The sequence below is a fragment of the Emys orbicularis genome, chromosome 5 (assembly GCF_028017835.1).
Source record: "Emys orbicularis isolate rEmyOrb1 chromosome 5, rEmyOrb1.hap1, whole genome shotgun sequence".
Classification (NCBI taxonomy): Eukaryota; Metazoa; Chordata; order Testudines; family Emydidae; genus Emys; species Emys orbicularis.
Window position 1 is genome coordinate 10,634,331 of NC_088687.1, and position 27,380 is coordinate 10,661,710.

The 27,380-nt window shown below is 41.2% G+C and overlaps 1 protein-coding gene across 1 annotated transcript in view; it reads right to left on the reverse strand.

Moving 5' to 3' along the window:
* Window positions 1-27,380, reverse strand: part of TEX15 (testis expressed 15, meiosis and synapsis associated) — a 62,119-nt gene that overhangs the window by 14,656 nt on the left and 20,083 nt on the right. Inside the window, exons 5-6 of the mRNA XM_065405791.1 lie at window positions 16,577-16,739; window positions 690-8,620 (exon numbers count right to left, since the gene is read on the reverse strand). Of these exons, the coding sequence (XP_065261863.1) occupies window positions 690-8,620; window positions 16,577-16,739 (8,094 nt within the window). The remainder of the gene's footprint in view (window positions 1-689; window positions 8,621-16,576; window positions 16,740-27,380) is intronic.

The following is a 27,380-nucleotide window of genomic DNA, read 5'->3' on the forward strand; positions in this document are numbered from 1 at the left end:
AAAACATGCCTTATAGTGACAGACTCAAAAACACAATGTATTTCGCCTTCCAAAGAAAAGAGAGCATTCTATACATGGCAATCAAGGAGCTTAGCGGATCATCCCCACTTCCAGTGACACTAGGAAAGCAGGCATGTGAGATGCACTAGGAGTGGGATTTGTTTGCATTTGAGGCTGGAAATAAAGCTCGGGTGTTTATTTCGGTTTGTGCTCTAGTTTTTGAACTCTTGACTTTGCCAAGGCAGGGGATCATCATATTGGACTCTGTGCTTTGAGAGAGTCCTCAGCTAGGCTCCTAGCAGGCTGATGCTGATACAGCATTCTACAAGTGGTAAATTCAGATTTTTTAAAACTGACTCTCCCTTATCTAGTAAAAAAACATTTTATTTTGAGGGTGAAAGAAAAACAGCATTAGAGATGTATTAGCCCTAAAACACTGTTACAAACTAATGCTATTTCCTCATTGGTCAAAGACAGAACTGCCAGTTCTTTAAGATCAATTTAAGCCTTGGGAATAATATAGATGAGAGAGTTTACTTTTTTGCTCTAAATTCAAACTCAGAATCATTCATCTCCACAAAGCACAATCTGATGCACATCTCTGCCCTTAACTCAGTATCCGAATGTAACTAGCACTACAATTCTGTTTTAAAGATAAAGCATTTTGAAGTATTAAGGAATTATCTTACCTTTTGTTTTTTGCAGCTGGAAGGAGGAGAGCTTTCTGTATACTCAGGAGTGTCTCCATGTGAGGACACAAAACTAGGTCTTTTTTTCTGGGACTGAGAGCTAGCTTCGATGACATACCCTGGAGCTTGAGTTTCACAGACACTTTTTTTAGTTTTAGTCAGATGCATTTTCATGTCTCCCTTTCTTTTCAACTGGCAGGTCTTTCTCCAATTATTTAGCATCTGATATATCAGAAGAGAGAGGACTGATTTACCTTTTTTGGCACAAGCAAACTTCATATGCTCAATAGTTTTCATGATTTTCATAATATGAGCCATTTTTCCTAAATCTTTCCTAGCAGCCAACATTAAATTTTCAAGCAACAAAGAAAACTGGTTGTAGTTGTAGTCTAATTCAGTCACAGTGCTCCCATAGTTTACAGATATGGTATAAGGTACACACTCAACATACGTGAAGATAGAAGGCTTGGAATTTTGTATTAATTTTCTTGTTTCTGAAAGTTCTGAAAGTTCTCTGGTGAGAAGGTGAAGTGCATAAGAGCAGTTTATGGTTTCTGCATAGTTGCAAATAATGTCCAGCTCACTCTTAAGATCAGAGATGGCAGACTCTACAGTTTTACAAAGGTTGTCCATTGAATTATCTTTCAGAAATGAAAAGGAAGACATTTTCTTTTGGCAATATGCCAATTCAGGAAGAAGTGATAAATCAAACCACAACAAGCTTCGAAATCTCTGTTCATCTGTTTTTCTTGCTATTGAATTTTTAAGAAAGTAAACTGTTTCATACATCATTAGTACTTCAATGTAAGTCTCAACAGCTTCAGGCTTTAAAATTACAGCATTAATGCCATCATTTTTCATTGTGTCTAACACATTTTGCTCTGTGATCAAGATTTTACTGACATCCTCCTCCTGCAAAATCTGAAAATACATTTTTAAGCTTTCTAAATGTTCTGTACATCTGAGCATTAGCTGCTGTAACTTCTTGAGGTCTGCAAACTGAGCTTCATCTAATATTTCTCCAACACAGCAAATATCAGGATGTGAAAGCAAAATAGTGAAGAAGTCAGAGTTTTCATCTCCATGTTTGCCTTTGTTTTCACAATATTTTGACTTTTCTGTATCATTTTTGTTCTCAGTAATATTGTTAGATTTTTCAGTTCTAAACTCTTCAGCCACATATTCATAAACTTCATACAGCTTGGAGAGAGCATCTTGGTTTATTTTGCACAGAAATTGTTTTTTCTTATTGGGAGAGGCTTTATTTAACAACAGACATCTGTCTTTCCAAACAAGACTTTTAGCAGCATCAAAAAATATATGCTCAAGGCCAAAGAGTGATGCTTTCATATTCATTGATTCACAGGCCTTTATAAAGTTTAACTTTGTAGAGATAATTTCCATTATAACCCACAGATGGTCCTCTTTTTCTGCATAGGCGTGAGCATCTGGAAGGTTCCTATACGTATTTATCAGTTCCACAGCACTTTTCCTTACAGTTTCCAAATCTTCTAAAGTATCTCCAAAGTTAACTCCACAAGTAAAAGGCACAGAGAGGAAAAAATCTAAGCAATCAGAATTATGTTGTATCACAGCTTCACACTCATCAATCTCTCGTCTGAATTTCAAGAATGCATAGTAAGATTTGTTTTCCCACCTTGTTTTTTCAAAGAGCTCTAATAACTGTTTATGGTAGCTCTGTAGCTCACGAAAAACATTGTACTTCAGCCTTCTTTGGAAAGCTGGAAAGAAATTGGATTGTTGTTGATACCCTGACGGTCTGCCAAGCAGTTCCCCGTACAGTGAACCATCATACCAAAGCAAGCTTCGAAAAGTTGGCTCCCTTTCTAGAAAGCACTTTTTGTTTTCAATGAACTGAATTGTTTCCATTATTATTTGGAGTTCCACCAGTGAATCTACAGCATGTGATTTTAACTTGGATTTACAGTTATTCCATAGCTTTCTTTCAACCAGTAACTCTCGGGAAACCAAGATGTGCTTAAATGAGCACCCCTGCTTTTCTTCAAAAGCTTTAACAAATGAAGGAAGAAGGTTATCACAAACTGTAATCTGTTCCTGTAATATTTTCAGAGATGATGTTTCATCTGCTTTTTGTAAAATATTTGATATTTCAGTTATGAAAGCAAGAGATTTCAGTTCCGTCCCCACTGCTCTATGCTTGTTTTTACTATTGATGCCCTTACGTTTGTTAGGATGATCACCGAAGAGATTATCTGCATTCAGTTTAGTCACATGGGCTGTAAGATTCTGATGTGTTTTGCTTGGTGAGGCATCGTAAGTCCCAGTAATGCTTCGAATACCTTGTTTTGCCATGATTCCTGATTTCAACTCTGAGTTAATCTGGCGATCTTTGTTAGTGCTTTCTTTCCAATCTTCATTTCTTTTGACAAATTTCTTATCAATTGGCTTCCTTAAGACAGGTGCAGTGAAAGCACTGCTGTTGTTTGAAGAACTCTGAATGCATCTGTATTCCTTATTACAGCTAGAGTGACCTTCTCTGTGTGTTATACTCTTTTGTTCCAAAACGACCTTAGCAGAGGATCTCCCAGGTACATCTTTTACCAGATACAGATTTACAGGTGATTTCACTTTGCTTTCCACTAGCCCCGTTTCCTTTATTTTTGGAAATATATTCTGTCCAACTTCCTGCGAAATGTACTGATTTGAAAATGGGGCCAGAGCATTGTATACTAAGGACATAGAAGATAGAGAACTATTTAAAGAATGTATCTCTATATTATTTTCTCTCTCATATAAAATTTTTGCCAGTGGTTCCAATTTGATAGTCTCCGTAACATGTGTCTCCTTTTCAGCTACGTTACTGTAATTACTCAGACAACGCATTTCTGAATTTGAAGTTTCTTTTCTGTCATAGCCTCTATCTTGCAGCTGGCCACTGAGAGGTACTGTTGGTGTCTCTAAAACTCTCTCAGATGAAATGTTCGAGCTCATTTTCAAAGATGCAGCTTTAGCACTAATAATTTCGTGGTCTAATGGAACTTGAGATACACTGGTCTCATGTTTTCCTCCTGCTGCAGGCATCTGCCTCATTGAGCCTGAAGAAAAGTTTCCAATACCAACACTCTGATTTGTGGAAATACCCCCACTGCCAGCAGAAAACATAGTATCTTTTTCAGGAGAAAGAATACTGTCCAGGTTTTTGTGAGTAGCAGAGAGTGTGGAAACATCTTGCTTGTTGGTGTTTGCATTTAAACAGCTCTCTGCAGCTGTTTTTAATAGTGACGTATGTATGACAGCATTCATCTTTACATTAGTCTTACAAGCTCCATCTTTTCTTTTGTCTGTACAAAATCCTACAGAATCATCCCTTTCGACAGGCAAGCTCAAAGGTTTTGAGATATTTTTGTTGGTAAATGTATTTGCTTCAGGGATATGGTCTTGTCTTGTTACACTGCCACATCGTCCAGCAGTCCCTTGAACGTGAATTTTAGATGAAACATTTACAAAAACCTTGTGTTCCTTATTAGTTAGCTCCATATCTTCTAGCCCAATGGCATCTAAACCTACAGAGTTTTCGGAGACTGTTTGAAGTTCCGTTATTCTTCTCGTATCTCTCACACTGTCACCCTCAAAAGCCAAATATGCCTTGCATGTAGCAGCTGAAAACTGACTACAAGTTACTGAAGAAGCCACAGTTAAGTCAGATTTGCAATGATGTATCTGACTTATAATATCTTTCAACACAACAGGTGCACAACCTGTAGTGGACCTTGCGTCCATGTCTTCCTCTGAAACCATTTCTCTCATTTTATCCCCTTTATTTTTAAACCTTTGTTTTATTGGCATACATGTAACTGTGTCACTTGCTTTCTTAAATGCTACAGTTCGTTTATTTCCCTTTATGTTACACTTCCTTTTCTGAGAAAAGTGAGCAGAAGAATACTTCCCAGTTGTCAAGGAACTATGACCTTCAAGATCACAGCTTTCCCATAAGTCGTTACATATTATTTCATAACATTTTGGTAAGCGACCCTTTTGTCTTTTCTCTCCAACTTTAGTTACAATTTTTAAAGATTTGAGAACTCTCCTCTGAGCTTTCCTTAAGTGAAACATAGCACCATCTATTTTTTTGGATAGACGCTTACTTTTGCATAAGGATGCTTCACTACAAAGAGTATTTAGAACATTTTTTATGTGTTTTTCAGACTGTGCAAGTGTTTTCATTCGTCCCTCAAATAATAAAGAAAACATTTCAGATGAATAGTGTTCTTTCTTTTTACCACAAAGTTTTGAGTTTCTGTATATAGGTGAGCGTGTTGAAGCTTTCTGAGGCCTCATTTTATTTGTTAGAGATTTATTATATGGATGTTTTCTCTTAACTTTTGATTGCACACCTTTTTTACTCTTAGATTCATTACTATTATCTTTTGGTTTTGTACCGTAAAAGCTACCTCCTTTATTCAATACATCAGAAACAGTAACAGGTGCAGTGAAAGTTTTGCTTTCTTTTTCAGGCATATGACTATCTGCCTCATGAACACAGATAGGTAGGCATGTTTCCATTTTATTTGTAGGATCCAAATTCTGCATATATTCTTCACTTCTTTGCTCTCCTGACAATTCCATATTGACTTCTAATCCTGGAGATTCAATTGCACATCTCCACATCTCTCTTGCAATTCCAATGTTGAGGGGGCTGACTCCTGGTTTAAGTATGTTGGTTATTGTAATTTGTAAGTCAGGCCACACAGTTGTACTTAGAGATTCTGTTTTATCTTCCTTTGTGCAAGATTTTCCCCCCGATGAACAATGATCTTCACTTTTCTCTAATATCTTCTGGCTAGTGTTTCCAAACAAACTTTCCCAGTCTATACGATCTGTCAAGTACTGATACAGTGAATCAACCTCCTCATCAGATCCACCTTCATGACTATGTGGATTTTGTGGTACTGAGAGAGATTCCTCGTGCTGCTCCAGAGGAATTTCAATCTCACTTTCAAATTCCAAGCCCTGGAGAAAAACATCCTCACATTTCTCCTCTATCATCTGTTTAAATATTTCCTGCACACTATTTTCATGGCAAGAGGAGTTTTTCTCAGAAATATAGGTTTCCTCAGGTTGGGAACATCCTCTTTCTTCGTGTTCCACATTTCCAGAAGGTATGGATATGGTGGTGATTAGCAGAACAGCATTCTGCTCTTCCCATTTATGAGCCTCTGGCAGTGCTGCAGGTCTGCAAAACTCTGCTGTGGCAGACAGCTCTTCTGATTCTCTTTTGTTATCTGGCATAATTCCCTTTTCCTTTACAAAGGTGGCAATATTTTCTGTTTCCATCAAATATGCTTCGGTTAATGCACATCCTTCTTCAAAAATTAAGTTTAAATCAGAAGCTGATCTTTTTAAATCCAGAAGATGAGGAGTGTCACAAACTTCCATCCAGATTCCTGGGACATTGCTAAATTCTTTTTCAAGTTGGCATGTGTGCATTTGGTTGAAATCATGAACATTTATATCGGTCCCCATTTCCTGATTACAGATCCAACTCTGCTCTTCATCTAAAAATGCAGCTCCAGAAGCATCACTCTCTTTGCTATCCCTACAGAAATGTTTGTCTAATGACACTGGCTCATTTTCTCTACGGAAACATAAGCATTCTTTATTGAAGCAATCTCTCAATACTTTGTCTGTTCTGCAGATATCATGAGACAAATATATCTGGTCATTCATTGTTTCTTTGATGGAAGAATTGCCTTTTACTTCTTTTGTAGCATCTTCTCTTTTACCTATGCAATTTTTGTTTGTAATTTCAGTTGCTGAATATATTAATTTATGGGCCTTTATAGGGCCTTCATCAACATTGGCGTTTTCAGAAAGCAAAGTGTCTTGAAGCTTACTTTGGTGAAAGTTTTCTTCACCAACGATTTGATCACTAGGAATAGATTCACAAGCAATGTGATGACAGACACACTTGTCCTCTTCCACTTTGGCATATTGTTTACTCATATCATGTTTTAAAAGATGCATTCTTCCATGGACACCAATGTGTAAAGTATGATCCTGTGTATCAAAACCCTCACTATTAACTTCATAGTCTCTGTTTGAGGTCAAAGTATTTTCAGCACAGGTTAAGTAAGAATCTGTTGACCTGTTTCCTATTTCAGCAGTATAATTATTTTCTTGAAACTGGTTATGCATTTTCCCATTATATTCTGTCTTGCCTTCATGAGATTTAATACTTTCAGGATGTTGGATGCCTATGTTCATGCCTTTATCATCATGCAAAGACTGTTCAGGAGTATGTCTTTGATTATCCTCAAGTACTGTTAAATTAATAGATTGTGATTCCTGACATTTCTGCCCTCCTTTCACTGAGGCATATTTATCCCTGTTAGAATAGTTCGGTTGTGCTGAACCCTGCCCTTTATCATGTTTCTTAAGTGAGTAAAGACCATTACACACTTGATGGGAAATCTCAGATTTTTTATTTGCATTATTTTTGTTCTGTGCTACTGACATTTTGCCCCGCCTCCACACATGAGACAGAGATGAGTGTGGCCTTTGTTCTTCTCTTTTTTCGAGGTCCTCTGCAGGTACTTTCTTTGAATTTTTGTTTTGACAATCTGCAGAGAAGGAAGAGAAAATATTCCCTACCACTGATGGCATATGGGGATTGGAACCCTTTTGAGATCTGGAATACAGACAGCTGCTTGAATCTGCAATGCTGTGAGGCATGGCTTCGGAGTGTGTGTTGCAGGCAAAGTTAGCAGGTAGCACTGATGAAACTGACTTTCCCATTGACACAGACTGGCACTTTTGATCAGGAGGAGGATCATTATGCCTTGACTTTTTAGTGAAACTTAAGTTCTTTTTGCTATCATGAACAGGTAAATGCTTTATATTGTTCTTATGAAGACTGGAACTTTTTTCTATGTAGCAGTGGTCTGCTTTGTCTTTCATGGACAAACTCTCCTGCAAGTCTATCTCAGGTTTTGTGTCCCCAAATGGAAAAGATGAACATTTCCTCAGTTGTTCTCCCATTGTAATCTGGGGTGTTTTCAAGTCTTTTCTATCACAGATATGGTTCTCATTTGCTGTGATATGCTTTTCTTCAAGAACAGTTTTTGAAGCAGGATGTGTGTGAACATCCTGCAATGCAAATGGCTCCACTATTCCTTTAGGAAGTTTTGTTATGCTGCCAGCCACTTGCTTGTTTTCCACAGCGTGTTCTTTGTCTGCATTTAGTGTTGATTTAAACTCTTTTATGAAAGCTGCCTCTTTCCGTGATGCTTGCTCCACATGTCTCTGTCTAAGTTGACCATGTTTTGGGTCATTAAGCAGAGGAGGTTCTTCAGGCGAAGGTATATTTAAAGTGGCTGATATTTTCATTTCTGAGTTGAGATAGTCCAGCCCATTCTCAGGTGTTGAATTCCCATGAAAAACTGCCTCAGTGTTTTGTTTTCCTGGGTTTCCTTCTCTTTTCTTTAGTCTTGGATCCATAATGAGTCTTGATGTAATTACAGAACTTGAGCCACTACTACTGTAGGCAGCAGAAACTGTGGTAAAATCATCATTTGAAATAATGCATTTTAGATTCACCATGTGGTCATTACTAATGCTTCCATTGGTATCTACAGCAGCCACAAGTGGCAGACTTGACTTATTTTCTTGCACTGGTGATGAATCCCACCTTCCATGTATGTTATGTTCCACTTGGGTATCATGGGCTTCTGCTACCGAACCATTCTTGTTCTGTGTATTTTCACAGGAGGAAGAAACTTTTGGGCCAGAAGTATTCTCCTCTGAATTTACTTCACTGAAAGAAGAGCTTTCCTCAGGTCTGAAAGCAAGTAAGGCAAGAGGTTGCCTGAAATGCTCATATATGATTGTAGCCTGAGCGCCTTTACCAAGCCTTCTGGCTACTGTACAGTTTTTCCATGAGCCTCGTCTTCCTGTGAAAGCAAGAAGAGAAAAGTGACAATACTCCAGAGCTAAGGCTGCAAGAACAATTTTGACCCATTTCTAACTTAAGAAAAGCCCAACCACTTTTAATCTGAATTTTTTTCATGTTCTGCCTAAAGCACAGGAGAATTCAAAATGGTTGTCAGTGAAGGGGATGGCTTTTTAACACCTACATAAAGACATGCCTTTTCTCATCCAGGCCCTTGTCATCTTGCATCTTTATTACTGCAACATTCTTTCCTTTGGCCGTGATACAAGCTTTGCTTTTATCCACTCAAAACACTGCTGTGCAAAGATCATTTCCCTTGTTCCTCGTTTTGATCATGTCAACACTTTTTTTGCATCCCTCTATTGGCACCTTCTTTTCCATCACATCAAACACAAATTCCCTGTCTTCATATCATGGCCCTTCATGGCCTACCCCCACCTTACTTCCCTCTTATCTGCTATCAGTGTATCCACTAACATCTCTTCTCTGCCAGTGATACTAGCCTCCATTACCCACTTGTTACATTTAAAACAAGCACCTTTGTGCTTTCTTCTGTTCTGCCAATCACACATGAGAGGAGCCCCCCATAAACACAGAATCACAGAAATGCAGAGCTGGAAGGGACCTTGAGAAGTCTTCCTGTCCAGCCCCATGTACTGGGACAGAACCAACTATACTTAATATTATTCCTGACAGGCGATTGTCTAACCTGTTCTTTAAAACCTCCAAAGAGGGGGATTCAACAAACTCCCTTGGAAGTCTGCTCCAGAACTTAATTACCCATAAAGTTAGAAGTTTCCTAACATTTAACCTAAATCTTCCTTGCTGCAGACTAAGCCCATTACTTTTTGTCCTACCTTCAGTGGATGTGGAGAACAATTGATCACAGTCCTCTTTATAACAGTCGTTAACATATTTGAAGACTTATCAGGTCCCCCTCCTCAGCCTTCTTTTCTCAAGACAAACATGCCCAGTTTTTTAACCTTTCCTCATAGATCAGGTTTTCTAAACCTTTTATCATTTTTGTTGTTCTCCTCTGGACTTCCCCCAGTTTGTCCACCTCTTTCTTAAAGTGCGGTGCCCAAAATTGGACACAGTACTCTACCTGAGGCCTCACCAGTGCTGAGCAGAGCGGGACAATCACCTCCCATATCATACATATTTGTTAATACATCCAGAATATCTGCCTTTTTTGCAACTGCATCACATTGTTGGCTCATATTCAATTTGTGATCCATGATAACCCCCAGATCCTTTTCAGCAGTACTACTGCCTTACCAGTTATTCCCCATTTTATATTTGTACACTGCTTCCCAGGATAGAGTCCCCCCACTCAGCATGCAAGAATGGCCTACATTATTTGTTCCTAGATGTATACACTGACATTTAGCCATATTAAAATGTATATATCATTTGCTTTGCACCCTGTTTACCAAGTGATCCAGATCGCTCTGTGTCAGTGACCTTTCCTCTTCATTATTAACCACTCCCACAATTTTTGGGTCATCTGCAAACTTATCAGTGATGATTTTATGTTTTCTCCCAGGTCACTGATAAAAATGTTAAACAGTATAAGATCAAGAACCAATCAGTGTGGGACCCCACAAGAAACTCGCACATTTCACAATGATTCCCCATTCACAATTACATTTTGTGACCTATCAGTTAGCCAGGTTTTAATCCATTTGATGTGTGCCATATTCATTTTATATCTTTCTACTTTTTTAATCAAAATGTCATGTGGTACCAAGTCAAATGTCTTACAGAAGTCAAGTATAATTACATCAACACTATTACCTTTATCAACAAATTTATAATCTCATTCCCCCCCCCCAAAAGATATCACATTAGTTTGACACAATCTATTTTCCATAAACACATGTTGATTGTGAAATCTCTATTATCCTCCTTTAATTCTCTATTAATCAAGTCCTATATCAGCCACTCCATTATCTTGCCCAGAATTCATGTCAGACTGACAAGTTTATGATTGCCTATGTCATTCCATTTACCCTTCCATTTTAAACATTGGCATAACATTAGCTTTCTTTTGGTCTTCTGGAATTTCACCAGTGTTCCAAAACTTATTGAAAATCAACATTAATGGTCCAGCAAACTCCTCATTCAGCTCTTTTATAAAGCTTAGATGCAAGTTATCTGCAGCGGCTGATTTAAAAATGTTTAACTTTAGTAGCTACTGTTTAACATCCTTCAGGAGATTTTTTGAGGGAGACTCATTGAACAAACTGCAATTCAGTTTAAGATACCGCGGGTTACAAGCGGATGGAAGCTAGTTCTGTACATTCACGCTTTCCTCTCCTGTTTTATATCCCTTCATACAATATCACTGATATTGGGGCAAAAGCCACCGCAGCACATGCCACTGAAAACAGCGTTACTGCATCTCTCCGCCTCAGTGATGCACCATCAAATCTCATCTGAAAACCTTTCTTTTCTCCTGTTCCTCTAGTAACCCAATTTCTCTCGCTCTGTTTATTAACTCTACACATTATTTAACTCTGCAGGGCATTCAGGAATATAGTTTGTATGAAAGAAGCTACACAAAATACAAATCCTACTGGATAATGCTTATCTTGTTCTCATATCCAGAACCGCGGTCCAGAGTTACTCCTCTTATTACTCTTTAAAGTAGATTCAGAGTTTTCTGTATATGACAGTCACCTGACTCAGCAAAAAACAGTCCAACCTGCCAAATCACAGAAAAAAACATCTCTGTTTTGCAACATGTCAGATAGCATTTCTGCTTCCGCTTCTATCTACAGCCAAACATTTCTTACTGGGGCCAAAGCAAAATTGTTGAGCTGAACAGAGGGGCACTACTAAGGAAGATAAAAACTGTTAAGATTGTAAAATGACCTAACAAATGTGAAAAAGCATAAAGTGAACAACATTAACACAATATGGTGCACACTCAAATTGATTTCTGAGGGGTATTAAGTACATCAGCAATTTTAAAACTTAACTTTTTTCTTTCTATCTGCGAAGGACAGACTAACCACAGGCCACAGATTACACCTACTCATAGTGATGCTCCAGAAGGCCCTGCTCTGACAGTGACATACCTATCATCAGTGGAGAGCACTGGAGAAGGAGTTCCCTACAGAAGTATGGTAGTCCCCAGATTAAAAAAACTTTGATAATATTCTTACTTCGTGTTCCATAAGGCAGTGGTTCTCAACGAGGGGTACGTGTACCCCTGAGGGAATGCAAAGGTCTTCCAGGGGGCACATCAACTCATCTAGATATTTGCCTAGTTTTACAGCAGGCTACATAAAAAGCACTAGCGAAGTCAGTACAAACTAAAATTTCATACAATGACTTGTTTAGACTGCTCTATATACTATGCACTGAAATGTAAGTACACTATTTATATTCCAACTGATTTATTTTATAATTATATGGTAAAAGTGAGAAAGTCAGCAATGTGTCAGTAATAGCGCGCTGTGACACTTGTTTTTTTATGTCTGATTTTGTAAGCATGTAGTTTTAAGTGAGTGGAAACTTGGGGTACGCAAGACAAATCCGACTCCTGAAAGGGGCACAATAGTCTGGAAAGATTGAGTGCTACTGCCATAAAGGTATAAAATAAGAGTATTAAAAATTGAAAGGAATACAATTGGCCCAATTCCCACTTACATCCATTAAATAGCATTGTAATTATATTGACTTTAATGGGGCTACTCCTGATTTACACGTATATGTATGTTATTTAAGAACCAAATCCAAGCTATTAACCACATACACTTTGATACCTTTATCCCTGCGGGTTGCTCTCGCCTCCAGTACTCTTCAAGAGTCAGTATGTCAGCACCATTAGCACAGAGCGTCCTGCTGCAGCCAGGCCCCAGAGCACCACGAGACAATGGGAACACATCCCGACTCCCTGCATGCCACAATGGCTCCCTGTCAATTGCTAGATCTAAATCAAAACCCTGAGCTTTAAGGGTTTGGGAATCCGCCTCTCCCTGGGATCACTTCGCTCTCTCCATTACAATGACCTGGTTGCACTCAACTGGACCAATGGAGTTATTAGCGATAAGCTTGGTATGTGGAAGCGGTGGTCAGAGACAACTGAGCAGCCAGCCCATTGTGGTAGAACTCCCACCAGACCTCATCACATTTAGATCAAGATGTAAGACTGATCTTTTTGACAGGATTTTTCCCAATACAAAACCAGGAGCAGTTTGCTAGGGACAGAAATGAAATTACAAAAATGAAAGAAGAACGATTTAAAAATAGCTTGAGGTAATAGAAGTGCACCCCAACAGCTTTTCCAAGAAAGGGAGGCAGAATGCAGCCCTGTGGACTACTTGTTCACATATGTAATTTTTGTCTGCATTAAGGTACCACTAAAGAGGTGTATTGCAGATAGAGATCACGATTAGCAGGAGCTAGGAATCTGTGGTGAGTCTGCATCTAATAATCCTGCAGAAAGAAAATGGGCAAATTTATGTTAACATATTGAATGTCCCTCTTACTGGGTTATTGAGCATGGAGCACATAACACTATTTTTAAAAGATCTGAAGATCACCTTTATATGCAGTAAATATGTTTTCTGTATCCTTTAAGTCTTTAAAAAAAAATCACTGTGTTTACAGTCCTGCTGGAGAAGTCCTCAATTGTCACCAGTCACTGATCAGTGAACCCAGTTAGGTCCCCCTTCTCCTCATCGCCACATAAGTCTATAGCTTAAAATTATAGGCAAAAAAGTGCACCTCCATTATATCTGAAGGCAAATTTGGCCCTTACATATGCATGCACAACTCCCATCAATTGCAATGGGAGTTTGTAGTGGGGCGCCTGCCCCACTCCAATAGGCAGGGGTTAAAAGCAGCCCTGGAGAGGGCTGCGGCTGGGAAAGGCAGTGAGGGCAGCTGAGTGAATAGCTGACCAGAGGTGTGGCCAGCTCAATCAGGGCCCAGCTGGCCCTGATAAGAAGGCTGGAGGGCCAGGAGTTGTAGGAGTTTCTGGAGTGAGAAGGGCCTACCTACCTGGGAGCACAAGGTACCTGAAGCCGAGCAGGGCTGGGGAAGGGCAAGAGGAGCTGGGGAGCTCCAGCCTGGTAAACCCCCAGGCTGCAGGCCTTGGTGAAGGCCTACAAAGGTACTGGGGCTACAAAGGTGCAGCCCAGGAATAGGCAGAGACAGCTGGTCCTAACCCCTTGCCAATGATGAGTGGCCATTACAGACTGCCGTCTGCCCCAGTGAGTGGGGGCTAGATGATGACTGGCAGTAGCCACTGAGGATGGTGGGTATAGAGGGTTGGGGGTTCCCCTGGGAGGGGAGACCCAGAGTAAGGGAGTACTGCTGGGGCAGAACCCTGAGGAAAGGGGCACCAGGGTCCGGGAGGGACACGGGGCCTAAGGCAGGTGAGACACCGGCCAGAAGGAGATGCTCCGGAGCTGGGAGTTGAGCTAATTCCCAAGATGACCAGCAGGAGGCACCGTGCCGGTGAGTCTCACCTTGCTTCAGAGTTGTATGTAAGGCCTGGTCCACACTAACCCCCCACTTCGAACTAAGGTACGCAAATTCAGCTACGTAGCTGAATTCGAAGTACCTTAGTTCGAACTTACCGCGGGTCCAGATGCGGCAGGCAGGCTCCCCCGTCGATGCCGCGTACTCCTCTCGCCGAGCTGGAGTACCGGCGTCGACGGCGAGCACTTCCGGGATCGATCCCAGAAGATCGATTGCTTACGGCCGGACCAGGAAGTAAGTGTAGACCTGCCCTAAGTGTTTAATGGTTCACTTTGGTTCTTATGTTGTACACTTAAGCAAGTAATTTCTTGACAATAGCAGTCTTGCTCTCTACAATGTTTATTCTTGCAATTACCATGTACAGTTATGCATCGAACTCCAAAAGCAGTTACTGCTTTGGTCAGAGGTTTTGTTAATCTCTTCTATAAAACAATAAAGGATTCAACATCAAATATCAGTGACTCAATACTCAACCAAAGATGGATCCCCTCCGCACTTTGGGTTACATTTGTAAACAAACTTAGGTGCAATGATGCTGAGTATTGCCAGGCCTAACTTTCAGGCACCTAGAAAATCAGTGGGATTCACAAAGCCTGAGTGCAGGACTAGGCTCCGTATACAATGAATGGGGAGAGATGGGGGATTCAGAATGGGACACACAAAGGCCAGCACGCTTGGCAGCTCCTGGTCTAAGCCAGCCAGTGGGAGATGCCAACCCCTGCCCCACTAACAAAGACAGGTACCTAAGTCTGGGCGGCAGGGTAGTGCCTCCCTCTGCTTGGGACTCAGTTGCAAACCCTCTCTTGGTGTTAGGTGCCCACACTGTTGGAAAAGGAGCTCCCTCGTTATTTTTAGGCCAGTGGTTAGGGTACTCACTTGAAATGTCTGAGAACCACGGTTCAAGTCCCCCCCTCCACCTGAGAAGGGATTTGAACAAGAATCTGCCATGGACAGGGGAGTGCTCTAACCACTGGGTTATGGGGTATTTTGATGTGGCACTCCCTCGGTCTCTCCTGTTGAAGCTGTTGCACTCTAGATAAAGAGTCACCAGAGCAGGTGGACTGGATTCTGGTACTCCCACATGAATACACTAACCACTAGCCTAGTTTTGAAGCTGTACCACGGTGGATAAATAATGAAAGACGCATTGGGCACTCACATGAGAGGTGACGGATCCCTTCTTCCCCACATTTGGAGGTGGGGACTTAAACGGGGGGTCTTCTACATCTCAGGTGAATACCCTAACCATCGCCTGATGTTTAGTGTAAGCTTCTCTGTAGGGGCTTCCCACTCCAGTAGGCAAGGTCTGAGCACACTTACTGGATCGGGCTCCACAGGTGAGTTAGGTGGAGGAACACCTGTCTTCCCCTGGTTCACACATCACTCTGGCCCTTCAGCATTCACTCAAAGGCTGAAAACGCAGGCGTTTGGGGAACTTTCACTACGAAAATTAAGATGCCAAGAGAGTTTAGGTGTCTACCAAGGTTCAGGTAGCTGAGTGGGAGCTTTGTGAGTGGCAGTTATGCACCTAATCTAGCCCGTGGAAGGAAAGATCTCTCAACTGGCTTCTTTTCTTTTCCCTTTTGATTATTTTCCAGAGTAATTCCAGAGTCCAGGGTCTAAGATCCAAGTGAAAGATAATCATGACTAAGGCACGAGCAGTAACACAAAAGCATCTCAGCAGAGAATCATAAAGGAAATCAGCCAAAATACATGACAGGCACAGGAGAATCCCCCAGTGGAAACATACTTTTGAAAACAAATATTTTTACATTAACCTCCAAATTTCAGAAACAGTTTTCACCTCGGCTTCCTCCATTCTTTACAGCAAATACCATTTCACTTAACTTTAAGATCTTTTACATATTTTGGATATTTAAACATTAAATATTTTATGATGCTTCCATTTATTTGAACAGCAACTTGAATTTTTAACTCTTAGAAGTCTCTAACTTCAATCCAAGCTGTTAAAGAATAAGCAGCAGCATCTCTTATAAAGACAATAAATCAATATTTGCTATGACAAAAGCAATAAAAATTAAGTTTACTTATTTGTAGCTAAAGCACTTGGAATAGATTTCCTCCTCCAACCAACACTTAAGTCTCAAGGCAAAATCCTAGCCTGTCTTGTGCAGGAACAGTGGAATACTACGACTGAGCACTGCTCTCAGAATTAGGCAACTGCCCTGGATAACATATGCAGCAGTCCTCCAGGGACCTGAAGGGAAGCACTCCCTTCTCCTCTGCATACTTGCTGCCATCAGTAGCTGGAACTGGGAGAAACATATTGTTCCATATTGAAGTGGTAGCGTGGAGTGCTGCAAAGCATAATTTTGACATTAGGGGGTGAGATATCCATTGTGGAGAGAGAACAATGATAACATAAAGCTGTTTAGAGAATTAACTCCCCAATGCACTTTTAACATCCTACAGTTACTACATGTAGCTAAATGAATCTTACCAAAATACTTAGGAAATCCTTTAGACAGAAACCTCACAGATGTTATAAGAGGGTCAGTTTCCACCTTCTGGCCAACAAATCTTACTGTTACTACTGCATATGGAAGGCATTGCCTAGGCTTATCCACTGGTTTTGAGTGTATATTGTATTCATAGAAGTAAACCTGTAATTTAAAGAAAGAAGAAGAAGAAGGTCACAAAAGTAAGTGGTTTGTTTTATCAACAGCTAAAACTGCATGAACTCTGGCATTTTATTATAGAACATGGGACTGGCCCTACTGGGTCACATCAGTGGTCTATCTAGACCAGTATCCAGTCTTTCAACAGTGGCCAATGCCAGATGCTTCAGAGGAAATGAACAGATCACAGCAATCATGGAGTCATCTATCCCGTATTATCCATTCCCAGCTTCTGGCAAACAGAGGCTATGGACACTCAGAGCAAGGGGGTGCATTCCTGACCATCATGGCTAACAGCCATTGCTGGAGCTATCCTCCATGAATTTATCTACTTCTTTTTTGAACCCTGTTATAGTCTTGGCCTTCACAACATCCCCGGCAATGAGTTCCACAGGGTAACTGTGTGTTGTGTGAAGAAGTACTTCCTTTTGCGTGTTTAAAACCTTCTGCCTATTAATTTCATTAGGTGACCCCTTGTTCTTGCATTCTATGAAGGAATAAATAACATTTCCTTATTTCTCTTTCTACCCACCAGGCAAGATTTTATAGACCTATATCAGATCCCTGCTTAGTCGTCTCTTTTCCAAGATGAAAAAACCCAGTCTTGTTAATCTCTCCTCATATGGAAACTGTTCCATACCCCTAATCATTTTTGTTGCCCTTCATTGTACCTTTTCCAATTCTAATAACTTTTTTGAGGTAGAGCAACCAGAACTGCAGGCAGTATTCAAGGTGTGGGCGTACCATGGATTTATATAAAGGCATTATATTTTCTGTAGTATCTATTCCTTTCCTAATGGTTCCTAACATTGTTAGCGTTTTTGACTACTGCTGCACATTGAGTGGATGTTTTCAGAGAACTATCTACAATGACTCCAAGATCTCTCTCGAGTTGTAACATCTAATTTAGACCCCATCATTTTCTTTGTATAGTTGGGATTATGTTTTCCAATGTGCATTACTTTTGTGATGGGGCAAGGCCAGATGGCTACAGTAAAGTAGTGAGGAACAGGTATGTTAGCCCCAGGCTAAACAAATCCCTGGTACCATGGTAACCAAATGGCAGTTGCTCCAGGTTAATCAAGACACCTGGGGCCAATTAAGATCCTTCTAGAAGGCAGGAGAGACAGCTAGATTGATTGGGACACCTGAAGCCAATCAAGGACTGGCTGGAACTAGTTAAAAGCCTCCCAGTTAGTCAGTGTGGTGTGGGTGTCAGGAGCTATAGGAGGGAGCTGTGCTGTTGGAGGAACAAAGTAGTATGAATCCATATCAGGTGCAAGGAAGGAGGCCCTGAGGTAATTGTGAAGAAGATATTGAGTGGGGGCTGCTGTGGGGAAGTAGCCCAGGGAATTGTATATGCCCTATTTCCAAAAAGTCAGCTTCCATAGCTGCTAAGTTTAGGGTCCCTGGGCTGGAGCCGGGAGTAGAGGGCGGGCCTGGGCTCCCCCCCCCCCCCCGATTAATCACTGATACTGGGAGACAACAGAGACTGTGTGAGGGAGGGTTGTTTCTCCTCACCTCCCTTGCTGGCTTATGATGAAAATGGCTCAGTAGACTGTGACCCTTGCCTCTAGAGAGAGAAGGGCTATGTGGAGGGTCACAGTGAGCCTCTGAGGCTAGCAAAATCCATCAGGAAATGCAGGACCCACGGAGTCAAGGACAGAACTTTGTCACACTTTGTATTTATCAACATTGAATTTCATCTGCCATTTTCTTGCCCAGCCACCCAGTTTTGTGAGATCCCTTTGTAGCCCTTCACAGTTTGCTTTGGATTTAACTATTTTGAGTAATTTTGTATTACAGTACTATAATCCCTGCAAAACCTCTTCTAAAAATGTTAATCTCAGAGTGAATTAAAAACAAGATTTTAAAAAAATTAAATCGCGTTTAAACTAGATTTATTTTATTTTCGTGTTGCTAGTTCTTTCTTCCCACTTTCTAGTCTTAGATCACTAAAGTGGATCTTCTGCACCTGTTTCTTTAATTAGTTTCCTAAGGATTGGTAGAATCGGTTTCACAGTTGTTGTTTTATTAGCCACTCTCACACTTAAAATGTTCATCTACATTGAAAATGAGAAACCCAGCTCCTCATTAACATCCTTATTGTGAGATTGCCACAAACTTGCACACAAAACTGACGAGTCAATAGCCTGTGCTACATTTTCAACCAACAACACTTTCCAACGTACTGAACTTCTACACATCAAAAAAGCTTTGCCTGGGCTATACACCAGTGCTTTTGAAAATCCCACCCGTAGGTGCTTAACTTTAAGCTCCAATTTTTAAACATGTTGGCCTTTGTGTATAAAAAAGTTCCTATTAACTTTGTTAATGTCTTCAAGGTTTAAACAAAGAAGTTAATTACATGTTGTTAACACTGAAGCAATTGTGTTTGAAGTGACAAGGATTTTGTGTCACTAAAATGAAAGATGTTAGACCAAGACCAAGCATGTGGACCAAGGGGATATAGTGTACCTAGATTTTCAGAAAGCCTTTGACAAGGTCCCTCACCAAAGGCTCTTACGCAAAGTAAGCAGTCATGGGATAAGAAGGAAGATTCTCTCATGGATTGGTAAATGGCTAAAAGATAGGAAACAAAGGGTAGGAATAAATAGTCAGTTTTCAGAATGGAGAGAGGTAAATAGTGGTGTCCTCCAAGGTTCTGTTCTGGGACCGGTCCTATTTAACATATTCACAAATGATCTGGAAAAAGGGGTAAACAGTGAGGTGGCAAAATTTGCAGATGATACAAAATTACTAAAGATAGTAAAGCCCCAGGCAGACTGCGAAGGGCTACAAAAGGGTCTCTCAAAACTGGGTGACTGGGCAACAAAATGGCAGATGAAATTCAATGTTGATAAAGTAATGCACATTGGAAAGCATAATCCCAACTATTCATATAAAATGATGGGGTCTAAATTAGCTGTTACCACTCAAGAAAGAGATCTTGGAGTCATTGTGGATAGTTCTCTGAAAACATCCACTCAATGTGCAGCAGCAGTCAAAAAAGCAAACAGAATACTGGGAATAATTAAGAAAGGGATAGATAATAGGACAGAAAATATCATGCTGTCTCTATATAAATCCATGGTACGCCCACATCTTGAATAGTGTGTGCAGATGTGGTCGCCCCATCTCAAAAAAGATATATTGGAATTGGAAAAGGTTCAGAAAAGGGCAACAAAATGAGTAGGGATATGGAATGGCTTCCATATGAGGAGAGATTACTAAGACTGGGACTTTTCAGCTTGGAAAAGAGACGGCTAAGGGGAGATATGATTGAGGTCTATAAAATCATGACTGGTGTAGAGAAAGTAGATAAGGAAGTGTTGTTTACTACTTCTCATAACACAAGAACTAGGGGTCACCAAACAAAATTAATAGGCAGCAGGTTTAAGACAAATAAAGGAAGTATATTTTCACACAATGCACAGTCAATCTGTGGAACTCCTTGTCAGAGGACGTTGTGAAGGCCAAGACCATAACAGGGTTAAAAGAAGAACTAGATAAATTCATGGAGGATAGGTTCATCCATGGGTATTAGCCAGGATGGACAGGAATGGTGCCCCTAGCCTCTGTTTGCCAGAGCTAGGAATGAGCGACAGGGGATGGATCACTTGATGATTACCTGCTTCTGTTCATTCCCTCTGGGGCACCTGGCACTGGCAACTGTCGAAAGACAGGATACTGGGCTAGATGAACCTTTGGTCTGACACAGTAGGGCCATTCTTATGTTTTTATGTTCTTATGTTAATAAAAATACAACAATAGCCCCTGATGTTAAGCACACAAGTCATCCCATTTAAATTAATGGACTATTCATGTATGTAAAGTTACATACCTGCTTAAGTGTTTGCAGGATCAGGGCCTCAATTTTGCATATCTTGTATTTTGCCTACAGCACTTTTGTGAAATTCATATAAGATGCCCTACCAAATATGGTATTTCAAAAACAATAATTCATCGTTACATTTTAATCTGAAGCTACAATAGCACAATTTTTCAAAACTGATTTTACAACGCCTCAACATGATTTAAATAAGTGATTTAATCACCTTGATTTAAACTGTTCCACCCTGATCTCAAATCCATTATGCTGAAAATTTAAGGGTGAGGGGGCAGGTGGAAGGGAAACAATCTTTTTAAAAGATGAGTACTATTATTCAAATTTAAAAGATAAATATCTTCATTATAAAGTTGTCCAACCAAATATAAATCTGATTTTGATCACATTATGTATAAAAAAAATTATTTATTGAGCAGTAAACAAAACTGTCTACAAATATTGAAATCCGTACATGCGTCATATGTATATTCACAATGCATTATTCAACTAAACAAATTAAGAGGTTGGAGTTTAGGTTGTATGTCGCAGCAATTGTCAGTTCTTGGATATATGCAATAGTACTACTGGAATGGAAAGTGTGTTAGAGATACTATTAGCATATTGGTGTGGTTGAGTTATTGTGATGGTGTGCTAAGTGGACACAACACAATACGTTCAACTGTCATTACGTTGTGGAAGGAAATTGTTGTAAATAATATTAATAAACTTCAGAAGTAGGCTATGCTACGCATTTTGCTAGAATCTGGAGAGGAGAAAGTTTTCAAGTCTGAGAATTCAGTAATTTATATGCTGCAGGGATCTGAAGAGAGGTTAGATTTAGAGTCATTGAGTTTAAGGCCAGAAGGGACCACCAGATCCTCTAGTCGGACCTCCTGTATATCACAGACCACCAACACCACCCAGCTACCAAAATTAGACCAAAGTATCACAGCCCACAGAAGACTAGACTATTATGTGCCACAGGCAGAGATTTTAAGGGGTTGAGGTGTACCAGAGATTGAGGCCCCTGCAGTGGGAGGGAAAAGATTAAGTGAGATATACCCAGATAATCCTGGCAAGTGACCCGCACCTACACACTGCAGAGGAACGCGAAAACCCCCAAGGTCACTGCCAATCTGACCTTGGGGAATATTCCATCTCGACTGCATACAGGGTGATCAGTTAGACCCTGAGCATGTGAGCAAGAACCAGCCAGCCAGGCACCCGAGCAAGAAAATGCTCGGTGCCCCCTCAGAGCCCTGGCCCTCCCTGTCTAATGTCCCATCTCCAGCTGTGAACGTCCCTATTGCTTCAGAAGGAGGAAATAAATAAAAAACAACCCAGAATACATTGAGGGGAGGGGAATCACTTCCTGAGTCCTGCAGGTGGCCAGCTGAAACCCTGAGGCATCAGCTTTTAGAAACATAAGACAAACTGGAAACGAGCCCCAGGGCTGCTGAGCCCTTCACGCCACCCAGGCAACCCCGTCACATAATCACCCCCATACATTTGTCCAGCCTTCTATTAAAACTAATTCAATTGTTCGCCCCCTACAACTCCTGCTGGGAGGCTGTTCCAGAACCTCACCCCTCTGACAGTTAGAAACCATCTTCTAACTGCCAGCCGGAGTTCGTTCATGGCCAGTTGATATCCATTTGTTCTTGTGCCAACACTGTCCTTCAGCTTAAATAGCTCTTCATCCTCCCCCATTAACCTTCCCCCACCCCAACGTATTTACAGGCCCCCTCTCAGCCTTCTTTTAGCCAGGCTAAACAAGCCAAGCTCTTCCAATCTCCTTTTGCAAGACCGGTCCTTATGAAAACATTTTCTTTAAAAGTCCATAACTATAGGTGTTGCTATCTGAGCCACCTACAATACTTGATATACACATATGACAAACATAAGAAGTTTTAAAAAGTTACAGAACATATCATCAGCATTTCTAAGGCTGCATAGTCGAAGGTAGCCAAGAAGTTGAAAAAGAAGGTGAGCTTTCACCAGGAAGACATGGTTAGAGACTTTGTTGAGAGCTGTTTATTTGGAGTGCAGGGGGCAGGAGCTGCTTGGGAGAGACAACATGGTCCACAGGATAGGGCACCGTTCTATTTGCTCTGCCACTGAGTTGCTGGCTGAGCCTGGGCAAGTCACTTCCCCTCTCTGTACCTCCATGTCCTCTCCCATCCCTTGTTTTGTCTGTACAGCTTGTAAGTGCCTCTGGGCAGGGACTGTGCCTTCCACTAGGCACTACTGTGTTATAAATATTGAACAACACTGTGTCTATAGAACAACTGGCAGAGGCAAACCACAAGGAGATTTGGGACAACTGGTAATTTTTGAAAAGAAATATTTAGGATTAAGGGTCCTTTTTGCCTTTATTCTTCCTAACGGAAAGTCTGTGTCTCAGCACAGGCTGGCAACTGAAATTTTCACAGGCACTCCTCAGGAGCACTCCTTCCAAGGCAGCTACCATCTCCCACTGTACGCAATGGGACTGAAGTCACAGGCTGCCATTTCCCTACTTGTGCAAGAGAAAGATTAGACTGCCCACGGCCTCTAGAGTGAAGCTATGCTGCCCTCAGAGAAGATGGAAGCCCCTATGTTGTCAGAAGGCATAGATAAACATGGATGGCAATGGAATACAAGCACAGATGGAGAAGAGGGAGGTGTGTCTTTTTATTATTATTCAATTTAATTTTTTTAAGATGACCGTATCATTAATGGTCCATAATCGGAAAGTAACAAGGTCTGTATTGTGACTAAACTGAATGTTTTTACAAGCGATGAATACAGCTGAAGGGAAAAAATGTTTTCTGTAGATAGTTGCTACCAGAGATCACCACTTTTTGCTCAGCAATTGTGACTGGTTCACCCCATCCCTTGATTTAAAGTTTGAGCTAACTCCGGCACACCCAATGCTGAAGTATGGGTCGCAACTGATTTAGCCACCCGTTCTGGATTTTGGGGGCCAGTTTGTGATCTCATTTACACAGATTAGTAATCAGTAGAGTTACTCTGAATTTACATTGTGTGAATGAGATCAGATAGCCCCTCGATTCTATCCACAAATTGGAACTGAAAAACTAAATCGGTTTTAGTTCCCACCTTTCATTATTTTGGTGCAAATCTTTGTGTGGGTACTCTTATTCTAGATTAAGAGGATCCACACAGAGATTTGCACTGAAATAACAAAGGCTGTCAATTCAAATCAATTCAGCGATTTTGGTTCTAGTTTACATACACAGCACTAGGTTTTGGAGGCGAGAATGCTCCAGAGGATTGCTATAAAAACAGCTATACTAAGTAGCCAAAATCTTCTTACAGCAGAGTGTAACAGAGGCAACATCAACTATATAAGCAAAATTACCCGTCATCACCACCACCATTATTTGCATCACCGTAGCACCTAGGAACCCCAGTCATGGCCCAGGACCCCGCTGTGCCAGGTGCTGTACCACACAGAACAAAAAGGACAGTCCCTGCCACGAGGACCTGACAATCTAAATACAAGACAAGACACACCAGATGGATGCAGACGGATGGTGGAATATAAGGAAACAGTGAGACAATCTTGGTCAGCATGATGGGCAGTCTCAGCAGTGTCTTTCCCGGCCCCTGAAGACAGTCATAATAATAGAGCGTCACAATCAGGTTGATTGTCCCAACATGAGACAGTGAAGAAATTCCTATTACTCCAGTTCTAAGCCATTAACATGTCACCCCCATTAGGGTCGGGGTAGCACACAACTGCTCGCTTGTGAGACTGTCATCATCCTTTGTCGCAACATTCAGACTCTTTATTCCCAGCAAAAGAAAAGATGAGAAAAACAAATCCCCCCTAACGGCAGGGAAGGTGGATAGGCAATCAGGAATCTATTATCATGCATAGCTCCTATAAACAAGGAATTATATGTCCTTTGTACTCTCCAGCGTTGTATGAGACACCAGTTTGGTTCCAATAAAGCTCCAGGGAAGTCTCTCTAAAACTTCCTAAGGAAAAGAAGAAAAGTTCTTGTACATATCTGCAATAAATAGCAACAACGATCCAGCCTAACGGGCACAGAATGCAATGATCATAAGAACATCTTTTTAGTTTCTGTTGGTTTTACACAGACAGGGGTAAACTATTATTCAGACAAGACGCAAAACTAGCTACTCGGGGTCAAAATCTAGTGCGTAGGATAGCTGTGTCACTCACAGCCCAAGAACAGGCCCAGAAACATGGAGACACCAAACTCACATTTATGCCATTGTTACTGAACTAAGCAATGCTACTTTGCAAAGAGTAAGAAGAGAATTGCCTTGTCCCTACACATCATGCCTGTGACCAATGGGGCCTGAACACTCCCTAATGGGTTCAGGACACCTAAAATATAACAATGAAAGAGATCCAGTCACAGTCACCTATATCACACAGAACTGGTGATTTACAACCTGGAACCAGTCAGGCAGGGGCAGCTGCAGCCCAGTGGGAAGTTACCACCACTGTACCAAGGGGTTTTGTTGGGGGAGAACAGCCTTACGTTTCAGATGGGGTTCTACAGAAGGTGCTTGAATCCTCCTGATATACTGGCCTCACCCACTTTTGGGGCTGTCATCCAGCTTCAGGCCGGTAGTAAAGGAGGGGGCAAGAGGAACCACTCTAACCTCCACTGGATAAATTTTCCACCTTCAGGTGCTGGCAGATCAGGCTTCAATAGCAGAATTAATAGGGTCTGTCGCTGTTTTGTGTTGGGTTGTTTAATTTGACCTGTTATATTAGTTTCAAATGAAAATTTTTGAGTGGATATTCTAAGGCTTTTAATCCACTCCCGATGAAAACTAAGTGACCCTTAACATCTAACTTGTGGAGATATTTGGCAGGGAATGCCCTAGAGCTAGAGACGTATCTTTCGCTTTTCCCATGTTCAGGTTTAGTTAAATTATAAACAGTTTAAAAAAAAATCACCATTTCCCTTCTATTGCTTGCATTCCTCAGAAAATTGTTGGCAGCCTGCCAAAATAATAACACCACCCAAACATTCTACAGCCGGGCCCATGCTAATGCCAGAGCAGCAGCGTCACCTCCCATCACCACCCACTGCACTAGGAACCAGGTGAGATGCTGGAGCAAGGAGCAGAGAAGGGAAAAAGAGCCAGGCCGGGCTCTTCGCGACATCTTCCCTGCCCCAGGAGACATCACACCCTCCAGGGTAGCAGCATTCTCCTGCTGCCAGCTATTGTAGTCATGTCGATCAAGGCACAGAAGTCTGTGCTGAAGATTCAAACTCTGCTCATGAAGTTCTTGTTACAGTTGCATGCAATATAATTTGTTTTTACCTTTTTCCTTCTTTTAAAAAAAAAAAAAGAATTGGAAAACGGGTTGCAAAGCCAGGCAGCTGAAAGTTAGAAAATGGCAGATTTAAGGTTGCCTGTGCCACCATCATTCTGCCCCTTTGGGCATAAGTATTATCATCTTTAATTACACATTCACATACTATTCCTCATTCAGTGCACAGGATGGATCCACAAGGGGACAGAATTTAGGTCGCAGTGTGTCACCGAGTTAGAGGGGCAGGGGCAATCCAGACCAGTGAGGGGTTGTGTCACCACCTACCCTGTAACCCTGAGTGCCTCACAATGCTTTGCTGCTGTAGTGCCCAAGCTGGAAGACTCACAACCAGCCTGCCAGCATGCAGGTCACACCCTGAGTGTCTGTGGGCTTAGATAGACCTGGTTCAGCAGCTCTGACCCCTGCAGGCTGGCTACAGCCGCAGTCTGGCTTCCACCAGCCTTGGTTACTACCTGCAGGGTGACCTGAACACATTCCCAGTCCCAAGTTTTCCCAAAACCATGTGCTTTGCAATGTCCAGTTCTCCCTTGGACAGTTCAGAGATACAATAAGGTTTGTTTGTTCCTCTAAAGACAAAATCCACCATCTTGCCATATTAACTGGTGTTAACCTTCACTTCAATTCAAACACAGCATTGATGGTTTAGATCAGTGGTTTTCAACCTGTGGTCCACAGACCCCTGGTGGTCTGCAAACTAAGATCTCCAAAGGGGTCAACACCTCCATTTGAAAATTTTTAGGGGTCCACAAATGAAAAAAGGTTGAAAATCACTGGTTTAGATTAATAGTAAAACACATTTATTTACAAAAGAAGATGGGATTTGAAGTGAGTTCAAGTATAAGAGATAAAGTTAGAAATGGATACAAGCAAATTAAAGTGAAAACACACAACTAAAAGTCTAAAGCTTAATCTAACAAGGTACAGGCTTTGTTCAAGATGGTTTCTCTCCTATATTCAGTTTGCAGAGACTGTCTCTCTCTCTGGCCCAATGAATATTCAAGTATTTTGTACAAAGTCCAACAGCTTCAGTAGGAAAAACTGAGACTGACCCATTCCAGAATAGCCAATTGCCATCAAAAATGGTGCCAACCTCCCCTTGGCTGAAGGACCCATCTTTCTCAGCTTGCAAGAGCTCTGTTCCCTTGTTTCTGTCTAGGGATGGATGCCCAGGATGGCTCCTGTCTTTCATAGAATATCAGGGTTGGAAGGGACCTCAGGAGGTCATCTAGTCCAACCCCCTGCTCAAAGCAGGACCAATCCCCAACTAAAACTTTGCTTATATCTTCCAAAGTTCAGTGACTTTGTTTCAAGAGGTAGGATGACCTCATGTTGTTCTTTTCTTCCTGTGGATTTCCAATTCCCCTGTATGTAAATGAGACTTCTATTGTTTTGATTCTACCATGCTTAATTTACATAGGAGACAGGAAAATAGCTACCTTCCCTCCTGTCTAGGAGGGAACCTGTTTCT